General features: G+C 62.4%; 1 protein-coding gene across 1 annotated transcript; it reads left to right on the top strand.

Annotated features, from left to right (window-relative positions):
• Positions 1–223: 223 nt before the first annotated feature.
• On the top strand, positions 224–10,259 carry CABP7 (calcium binding protein 7). The gene is made up of 5 exons (XM_029234513.1): positions 224–332; positions 7,451–7,594; positions 8,394–8,506; positions 8,821–8,974; positions 9,198–10,259. Exons 1-5 carry the CDS (start codon positions 224–226, stop codon positions 9,323–9,325), a joined length of 648 nt encoding a protein of 215 aa, XP_029090346.1. The 3' UTR covers positions 9,326–10,259.
• The last annotated feature ends 99 nt before the right edge of the window (positions 10,260–10,358 follow it).

The following is a 10,358-nucleotide window of genomic DNA, read 5'->3' as shown; positions in this document are numbered from 1 at the left end:
GGCCGGGAGCCCGACGAGGGAGGGGACGGCATGGACCGGCGGCCCGGGGCGCGGGGGCGCTAGGCCCTCGGAGGGGCGCCCCCCGCCTCGCCGCCACTGCCGCCGCCGGGCCGCTCTCCGCAGCCGCGCGCCCTGCCCGCTCCAGCCGCCCCCGGGGCCGCCGCCGGCCCATGAGCCCCGACCTCAAAGTTTGCGGCGGGCGGGCGGGCGCGGAGCCTCCAAGATGCCGTTCCACCCGGTGACGGCGGCGTTGATGTACCGGGGCATCTACACCGTGCCCAACCTGCTGTCGGAGCAGCGCCCCGTGGACATCCCTGAGGACGAGCTCGAGGGTGAGTGCCCCGCCGGGACCTCCGCCCGCTGGCCCTCCTACCTGTGCGCCCAGGTGAAGCGCGGTCTAGGGGCGGGGGGCTGTCTGCAGGTGCCGCCTGCCAGGTGGGCACTCCAGCGAACAGCTGCGCAGGGAGGCAGGACGAGTTCGCACCTCTGCGCGCCGCGGTGGGGGTCGCCAAGGCGGAGGGGCGGCCCAGCCCCTGCCCGCGTGGTCCCCCGCGCTGCGGAAACTTGCCGGGCCCTGCAGCGGGGTCACGCGGTGACGGTGCGGCAACGCGGCGGGCTGGGTTGGGGGTCTGAGCTGTGTCCCCTCCGCCGGCCCGGCCAGAGCACCCGCATCTTGATCCCCTCCGCGGCGGCCGCCCGCGGCTCTGCGCTGGCATTGACATTCCGCTCGTGTCGCTTTTAAAATCCAGTCTGCTCGGGCAGCGAGAGAAGGGGAGAGGGCTACTGCCCTGCTCCTGCCGGCTCCCGGGATGCCCGCAGCCCCTCTTACGGCCGTAGCCCCTTCCCTACAGCCCTGCGGGGACCCCCAGCCTGGAGCGCCAGGAAGGCGGCCCGGGAGGTGGTGGCGACAACAAGTGGCCAGATTGGGCGGCTTGGTTGAGATAACCAAGCCTGGTAGGGAAAGGCAGAGAGGACGGGACCTAAATCTGTCCCCCTGGAGTCCCTCCACCTCTGGACATGAATGGGGACCTTAGGCAGCAGGCTAGGCGAGATCAGAGCAGATGGCAGAGGCCAGGGTCCCTAGACAGAGGCTTCTGAGGAGTGATGAGACCCCTGGGGCCTGCGAGCTCTTTCCCTACTGGGCTAAGAACAGGTGCTCAGGTTTTCCCTCCCCCCAGACCTCCTGGGGTCCCATATGGAATGAAGTGAGGGGCTCTGGGCTGATGGGAGTCTTGGCGCCCTGGGATCTGCTTGTCTGCTGTTGGGGGAGGGGCTGCGATCACCCAGAAGCTGGGCCTCTCTTCAGGTACCTTAGGTCCAGGGGTCTCTGCGATCTGGGACTCAACAGGGCCTTTGGGAGGTGCAGCTGAGACACCAGCGCAGTCAGGGATGATGGTGGGAGCACAAGCCATGGAGAGAGATCCAGCCTCATCCCCCAGCCCTGGAGGGAGCAGATCCTGGGGGAGTCAGACGGGATCAGAGGGAAGATCAAGGGGAGAAGGCAGCTACCCCCACCCCACCCCACCCCCACCCCCGCACTGCACCACAGACTATGAGCCGCCTGCTTCTCAGCAAGTCCCTCCAAAAGCCTCCAGAGGTTGGGAGAGCCATGGAAATGGAGCCTGATGTTTGAGGCGGGCAGGACAGATGGATGGGTGCCGCTACTGGGTCTCTGGCCTTGAATTCCAAAGCCCAAGTCCCTGCCCTGTCTCGCCGAAGCCCAGGAACAAAAAGTCTCATCCAGGGCCTGGGAAAAGGAGGGAGTATGATGAGGGACAAGAGGGTGGGGATGGGGCATAGACTTCTCTTCCCTAACACTGTCTTCTCCTGCCCTGGGCCACCGCAAACCTCTACCAGTTTCCCCTCCACAGACCCTCATCCACACCTTCCTCCTGGCTACGCGGGCAGGGGTAAACATTGTCCCCCTACACTGGCAGCTTTCCCCTCATTCCCTCCCCTTGCTCCCAGCACCCCACCATGACCCTGGCAGCCCTGCTATGGGCCTCAGTTGTCCCTCCTCTCCTGATCTCCCAGCCCTGGAGTACAGACCCCAAGGAAGGGGAGAAGCTGAGGAGGCTGGGGTGCAGGGGTGAGCAGGGCACAGGGCGGGCAGTCCAGGGGCAAAGAGGCCACAGGCTCCCCTTGGACCGCATGGCAGACATGCTGGCAGGAGCCCAGGAATGTTAGTCACCAGCCACGCCAAAACGCACTCCCTGCTTCTCTCCTGTCCACTTCTCCTGGGCCCTGTGAAGCAGAAGGACCTGGCACAGGGGGCATCTGAAGGACAGAGCCCTCCCTGGCGTGGGTGGGTGGGGGTGGCGCCATGGAGCAAGCAGATGCCTGGTGGCCCCAGCCTGCGGGCAGCCATGGATGAAGACAGGAAGTCCTCTGTGATCGGCCCCCTTGTTGGCTGCAGGCACTCTGGAAGCCCTTCTCCTAGGAGACCAAGTCTCTGCAGGCCCCAGTGGGCCTTGAGTGCCAGGGGTGGGTGGGAAGGGTGACCATCCACAGCACAGATCCCCCCTCTGCCCCCTCCACCTCCCCAGTGCCTCATCAGTGCTCCCGCCCCAGGGCAGTGTGGGTAAGACCCAGGCTCTTTGCTGGGAGGATGCCCATCACTGGGGGAGCCACACATGCCGAGGAGAGGGAGCCCGGTAGCTTGGGATGAAATGCTACAGACAGTATGTGCCTGCCTCCAGAAATCCAGGGGGTGGTTAGTCCGAGGGGGGGGGGAGGACTAGGGAGGGAGGTGGAGAGCACCGGTTAAGGTGAGGGCTTCCTAGCCAAGCAGTGGTGGGTTCGAGTTCTCTGCTCCCTCAATTTATGGAGTGACCTTGGGCAATCACTTGCCTCTCTTGCCTCGGTTTCTCCATCTGTAAAAGGGGGTTGACATTGCCCCTCCCCAGGGCTGCCAGTGACAGAGGATGTGATGGAAGTGCTCAGCACAGGGCCTGGCATGCAGTGGGGACTCGGGGACCGGGACGCAGCAGCAGGGAGGCTGAGGGGTGGGGGTCGGGGAAGGCCCATGAGGAAGGAACACGGGGTATGCAGGGGGGCCAGGCCAGAAAGGCAGGCCCATGAGGAAGGAACATGGGGTATGCAGGGGGGCCAGGCCAGAAAGGCAGGCTGGGGGAGAGGGTGGGTGGAAATGGCCTTGAAGGTCTGGCAGAGGCACCTGGGGACCCCTGGTTGGCAGTTGGCCGGGTAGACGTGGCTCGGCAGAGCTGGTCTGGGTCCTCCAGCCTCCCTTGAGGTGGAGGTACAGGATCTCCCAGATTCTCCCTGAGATGCACACAGCAGAGCTCCCCTGGCCTGTGGCAGTGCTGAGGCTGACCCCAGTGGCATTGACGGGCTTGAGCACCTGAGGGTGGGAATTGGGGCAGCTGCAAGCCCTAGACTGGCCCTCCCTCTGAGAGGGGAGGAGGAAGACAGACGGACAGGCAGACAACCACCAGGGCAGAGGTCTGGGCTTGGCACTTGACCTGCTTAGTCAGATGGTGGAGCCTGCAATGAGAGTGGCCAAACGGGGGCGTTCGGGGTACGGGGGGGCAGAGGAGTCCCTTTTCCTGCCCCTCTTCTCTGCAAGCCCAGCAGCCACCTCTGTCAGGCTGGACTCTCAGGGAGGCCAAAGTGCTGGGGCGCGGGGCCAATGCCGCGGAGAGGACAGACACTGCCCCCCTCAAAGTGACCTCCAGCCCACGCACCCCCTCTCTGGACTCTGGCTCCCTGACGGTGCTGGCATCCCTTGGGGGCGGTTGGGGACTCAGGCCCTGACGCAGCTTCTCGGGCCGGGGAGGGGATTGAGGGCGTCAGGCTGGAGGTGGCAGGTAGGGACCAGTGTCGGCCCGGAAACCCAGAGGCCCTGCCAGCCCTTGCCTGGGCCAGGCTTCCCCATGCCAACATGGAGCACGGCAGGCTTTCCCTGGCCTCGTGGGGAGCGAACAGAGTGAGGCTTTCGGGGAAACGTGCCCAGCTGGGATGTGCCGATGGCGGCAGCAGCAACAGGACACCCACCCCACTCTGGGAGCCTGCAGCAGAGTCCAGGCTGCAGAGATGGGGCAAGAGTCACGTTCGCATCTCACAGGCGAGGCTCTTGAGGTTCAGAGAGGGAGGTCACTTGGCTGCTGAGTGGCAAAGCCAGACTCCAAGCCTGGGCCCCCGAGTCTTGGCACCAGCAAACAGGAAGGCCGGCCTGGTGCTTGAAGCTCCCCTAGTCCTCCCTCTCCTTCCGGCTCTGCCAGAACGTCTGGGATGTTCTGATTTATAGCATCCTGTTCTGAGCCAGGCCCAGCCCCAGCCAAGCACTTACATGCTTGATTTTCTTACTTAGTCATTTCCGCAGCCCCATTGTACAGGTGAGCAAACACCCACTCAAAGGCACCCGACCAGGACGTGGGAGAGCTGGGCTCTGACCCTGAATCTGTGTGACTTAGTGCCGATTCTCTGGCCGAGAAGGTGATCCCTGAACTTGGCCTCAGAAATCAGCTGGTGCTGGGTCACAGCTCTGAGCAAGGGCGAGGACACAGAGTAAGACTGAGGTGTGAGCCGGGCGTGCCAGGGAGGAGTGGCTGAGGCGACACATGAATGAGGAGGTGGCGGTCTTTGGATTGATCTAGTGGTCTTGGAAGGTTAGTCCTGCCTGAGAAAGGGCTGCCCCTGGGCCTGTCGCCTGCCCACGGACCCCAAGATTCACCTGCCCTCCACTGTCTCCTGTGCATTTTCTCAGGACTTTTAGAAGGAGATCAGGGGCTCCAGTTGAAGCAGCCCTGGGCTCTTGGAGCCACACCTGGCCCCTGTCAGTGTGGGAGGGACAGCCTGGACCGCAATTCGTTGCAGGGGAGAGAGCCAGCACCCACCGCACGTCCAGGGTTTTGCCATCCCACCCTGAGCTCTCCCGACCAAGCACCCAGAAGGATGGGGTGCCTGCCTTGGGTTCCCCAAACCAGCCCCTGACCTGGGTGGGTCTGAGGATGGTTCCCCCACCCCTGACTTCGGCTTGATCCCCCTCCTCTGGGTGGCCCATGGAGTGAGGGGGTCCTTAGGGACTGCACAAGGGGACAAGCAGCACCCTCAGCCTCCCTTCCTGCTTCTTGCCTGCTTGGGGAGTAGAAAGCAAACGCTTGCCCTTACTAGGATCATTTGTAAACTAAGGGTAAATGGGCTCTGAGTGATGACCCCACACCAAGTGGAGCATGAACTTCTGGTCAGCTCCTTTGTGTGTGTGCTCCAGATGGGTGGGCTCCCTGAATCAGTCATTCATTCACTTAACCACTTATTAGCAAATGGTTATGCTTGAATGACAGGCACTGTTCCAGGGAGCGGGGACACAGCGGTGAACAAGACTGACCTGGCTCCTGCTCTCATGGCGTCTCATAGTTCACAATCTGATGTGGTCAGGAAGGAATCCTTGGGGGAAGAGTGGGGTCTGTGGGAGCCCAGAGGAGGGCCAGAGTCAGCTGTGGGGGCAGGGGGGGTTCCAGGGAGGTGATGCCATCCACGCTGGGAACCAGGGATGTATCAGAATTCACCATGGTGAAGGGGAGAGCATTCCAAGCAAAAGGAGCCTCATATATAAAGGCCTGGAGGTGGAGCAGCCCTGGTGCCCACCATGACTGAGGTGGGCAGAGCCCATGGCTGGGTCAGGAGGCCAACAGTGACAGCCAGAAACCTAAGTGTGTGTGTGGAGGGCTGGGCAGAGGGTGTGCCTGGCTGCATGGTCAGTGCCCTCCTCTGAACCCAAAGACTCCCAGGTGATTGGAATTCCCTCAGCAGCCTCTGTAACTGCTGGGCCTCTGCTCACACACCTCTGGGGATGGGGAGCTCACTACCTCCTCCGCGGCCCTGGAAAATTCAGGTGGGAGTTGGCCTGGAGTTCCCAGAGTCCAGGGTTTATAGAAGCCTCTGGGCCTGGCCCAGATCTCCCTTCCCAGCTGCTCTCCTGGCCAAGGGGCCACTGGTTAGGAGACCAGGTTCTCAGGACCTGCCTGGGATGGGTAGGGGGTGGTCCAGAGTCAGAGGGTCTGGGGGCCTAGGCAACTCAGGTGTGGCCCACTGACTTTGTCTTGGCCTGCATGTCAACTGGAACCTCCAGGCATTGGCTGTAGATGCCAGGTGGGAAGAGCCTGATGAAGTTTGGGGCTTCAGCCCAAGCCACCTTGCCGTATGGCTTGGGACACATGGCTACCCTCTCTGGGCTATAGTGGGTCCTGCAGAATCAGGGGATGACCCCAAGGTGCAGGATCCCACAGTCAGTTTCAGGGGCTCACAGACCCTCTAGGCCAGGCCTGGGCCAGCCTAACTCCTGCCCTCACCAGAAACAGCCCTGACCCCACACTGGCCACCTAGCCTCTCTGGGCCTCATTTTCCAGGCAGGCAGCATGGAGCATCTCATCTGTCTCTCCTTCCAAATGCACGCACGCACGCTCGCACGCACGCACATGAGCTCACCTCTGCCCGCGAATTGAACAAGGAGACCCCCGGGAGCTGGAGCAGAGTGGGTTGAAATTCACTCCCCATCAACGGGAAATGTTCTGTAGGACCCTTCTTGGGCTGAGTAACAATGAAGGGACAGCAAACAGAGAAACAGAGGTGAAAAAAGGGTGAACTGGGGAGAGGTTAGGACCCTTCAACCCTCAACAGTTCCTGGATGTCCTTGGTAAAACCCTTTCATCCTTACACCATTACCGCCCATTTTACTGTGGGTAAGACTGAGGCTGGCCCAAGGTCACTCACTGGGTTGCTTGTTCCCAGGCTCCCAGCCCAGTGCCTTGCTCCCCACCCCTGAGTCACCCAGGTCCTCAGGCCTGTCTCCCCCTCCATACAATGGGGGGGAGTGACCCCCCGCACCTGAGCTGGTCTGGGGCTGCTCCATCCATCCTCTCTCTTCTCCCAAACCTTGGGCTCCATCTGGGAGGCAGTCTGCACTGAGCTGTCAGCCCATTAGCCCGGAGCCACCATTAATGAGTGCTGGCTGGTGTTAAGGAGCTGAGCCTGGGGAGGAAGTGCGATGGGGATGATGGGAGGGAGATGGAGGGGGGTGGTAGGCAGGGAAGCCTTCAGCAGCTCACAGAAGACCGGCTGCCTAGCCCGGCGTCCTCCCCTGCACCGTGGGACCCGTGGTATCGGCCACACGGGGTCGTCGTGAGCACGCCTGGAGAGGCTGTGGGAGCCTGGCACGCGGAGCCGGAGACCCCCGGGGCGGTCTTGTCACCGCCGCGGGGCCTGGGCACCTTTGCTGCCTGCTTGGCCTGCCCTGAGCTCCAGGGAGGCAGCGCTGTAGTGGACTCTTGAGCCACCTGCCAGTTCTCTCTGACCAGACCTTTGGGCTCTAGAGGGGAAGCGGGGATTCTCCATCCCAGCCTCAGGATGTGGCATCTGGGATCCTGGAGGTCTGGGGAGTGGGCTGTCGGGGACAGGAGTGAGGTCTTGACCTGCTCTGCTCCTCCCACAGAGATCCGAGAGGCCTTCAAAGTCTTCGACCGCGATGGCAATGGCTTCATCTCCAAGCAGGAGCTGGGCACGGCCATGCGCTCCCTGGGATACATGCCCAACGAGGTGGAGCTGGAGGTTATTATCCAGCGGCTGGACATGGATGGTGAGCCCAGCCCCCTGGCTGTTTCCTCACCCCTCACCTGGTGGTGGGGGGCAAGTCTGGGGCCTGAGCCCATAGGGGGCCTCTCACTCTCCCCACTCCCAGCCAGCCTTCCAAGCCCATGGCTTGGGTTTGCAGCCAGGTCTGGCCCCATTTCTCAGCCTGGAGAATTGAGGCTAGAGAGAGTGTGACAGCCCCAGCCATACCCAAAGGTTGGAGATTCTGCCCCTCTCACTCTGTGTTCCAAGAAATTTTTAAAGTACAGGAAAGCAGAACGGATATACTAAATACCCCATTTCCCATCACCAAAAATAAAAAATCAATTTAGTTGTAAATATTTGCCACCTGGCATTTAATCAAGGAAAAACTCATAAGAACCAGTAATGCCCAGTGCCCTCCGCTCATCCTCCTCTGGCTGCCTCCCCCACCTCATCTCCACCCAGAGAGCAGGTGATGACCTGGGCAGGCGGTCCCCCATCCTGAGCTTCATTTCCCGTCTGTGTGGTGGGGAGGATGTCCAGCGCCACACCTGCTCCGGGACAGCAGCAGGGTGCTGGGAAGCCATGTAGGGTTCAGAGGGAAACGTGTCTCCCACACGCAAGGCCTACTCAGGGCCCACCTGCTGTGCGCACCCCCACACTCCCCACCTTGTCAGGTGGGGCCTCAGCACACTCGGTGGCTTCAGCATCAGCCCAGAGACTGGCACATCAGGCTCTGAGGAGGGGACCTGCCTGAGGTCCCATGGTGGCCCAAGGTGCCCAGGTGCAGCCTCACCAGCTGACTGGAACTGTGCCCGCTCTAGGTGATGGCCAAGTGGACTTCGAGGAGTTTGTGACCCTTCTGGGACCCAAGCTCTCCACCTCGGGGATCCCAGAGAAATTCCACGGCACTGACTTCGACACCGTCTTCTGGAAGGTACTCCCTGGCTGATTGGGACCCAGGGCTGTGTGCACAGTGAAGGGCTGTACTGGGCCAGTGAAGGGTCGGGCCCACACCATAAAGAGGGGGATGACACCCCCAGGCTCTGTCCACTGGACGTCTTGTCTCCCAGCGGGCCATGGGGTTCCCTGGGGAGGCTGGTGTTGGTCGAGGACTCAGAGAATGGAGTGAGTGGTTCCCAGCCCTCCAGAATCTGGAGGCTTGTCACTGGCTTGTGTGGCTGCAGGTGCTGGGCGGGGGGGACTGTGGTGGTGCTGGTGGCCAGAGCGCTGTGTCTCCCCCCACCCAAGTGTGACATGCAAAAGCTGACCGTGGACGAGCTGAAGCGGCTGCTCTACGACACCTTCTGTGAGCACCTGTCCATGAAGGATATTGAGAACATCATCATGACGGAGGAGGAGAGCCACCTAGGCACAGCGGAGGAGTGCCCCGTGGACGTGGAGAGTGAGTGACCCACTCCGGGACCCCACGGGCGGGCCAACTGCTCGGGCAGGGGAGGAACCAGGGGCTTGCAGAGGGGGGCTGGGGGCCTCCTTGCTGCCCCAAACCTTGCGTCCCCGTGTGCCCCGCGGGACGAGCCCATGTGCAGAAGGGCAGACGGCTCCTGAGTCCGTCACTTGGCTGTCCCCTTCTCTCTCTGGTGCTCCCCGGCGGCGGGCGGCCACAGCCTGCTCCAACCAGCAGATCCGTCAGACGTGCGTGCGCAAGAGCCTGATCTGCGCCTTCGCCATCGCCTTCATCATCAGCGTCATGCTCATCGCAGCCAACCAGGTGCTGCGCAGCGGCATGAAATAGGCGCCACCTGGGCGCCCCATGGGGCGCACGGTGCGTGGGGCCCCTCCACACCCACCGCCGCCCACAGTCCTCTCCCTCCACCAACTCCCTGGGCCACCACCGCGTGTACTTCAGGGCCTGGGCGTCCAGCGGCACCACCCCGCCCGCCCCACAGGCCTTGCATGGAGCTGTGGCCCAGCTGCAGAGGGCCTGGTGGTGGCTCTGAGGACGGCCCTGGCCCTGGCCCTGCCTGCACCCTGCCCTGCCCCACCCTGGCCTGTATGTAGCACTAACTTTTCTCGCTGTGCAGGGGCTCCTGGGAAATTAAGGAGGAATTTATACAGGACCCAGTAGCTGCAGGTCCCTTGGGCAGGAGGAGGCATTGTGTGCCCAGGGCCATATAGCCAACCCAACCCTGGTCCCTCAGGTCTGCCCAGGGCCATGGAAGGGAGTGCAGGGGACAGAAAGCCTCCTCCTGGAGGGCAACATGAGGCTGGGGTCTCCTGGGCCCTTCTCCCTGGCATGGCCTGAGGAAGCCCCCGGCCTTCTGCTGAATCCCTTCCCCTGACCTTCCTTAGACTCAAACCCAGCCCTCCTCCACACACCCACTAAGGCTAGAGAATCAGCCCATTTCAAAGATGAGGACCCTGAGGCTCAGAGGGCTCCCAGATTTGGCCTCAGTTCCCCCATCAATGTTGATTTTTAGGCAGGGCAGAAGCTCACAGAAGATGGAGCATCTGAGGTGGCCCAGCTGCCACCTCATCCATTGGGCCCCCCACCAGAGGCCCAGTGACCTGAGGGCCACATTGCCCACGAGCACCCCAGCACAGTGGAGTGCAGTGGAGGCAGGAAGCAGAGTTGGGGCCCAGAGGCTGCGAATCCCCTGAGCAACCTATGTGGTCTCCCTACTGACTGGGGGGCTCCTCCAGGGCAGAAGCCACCCCTGGTGTCAGTGCCAGGAAGTTCAGCCAGGCCACTCTCCCAAGCTCAGGGCCCGTCCTCCTGGGTCGCCCACTTCTCCACACCATCCAGGCTGGAGACCCAGCTCCCATCC

Source organism: Monodon monoceros, unplaced genomic scaffold (genome assembly GCF_005190385.1).
Source record: "Monodon monoceros isolate NGI ecotype Baffin Bay Population unplaced genomic scaffold, NGI_Narwhal_1 Super_Scaffold_1, whole genome shotgun sequence".
NCBI lineage: Eukaryota > Metazoa > Chordata > Mammalia > Artiodactyla > Monodontidae > Monodon > Monodon monoceros.
The sequence above is the reverse complement of the archived record's forward strand: the minus strand, read 5'-3'. Positions and strand labels throughout refer to the sequence as shown.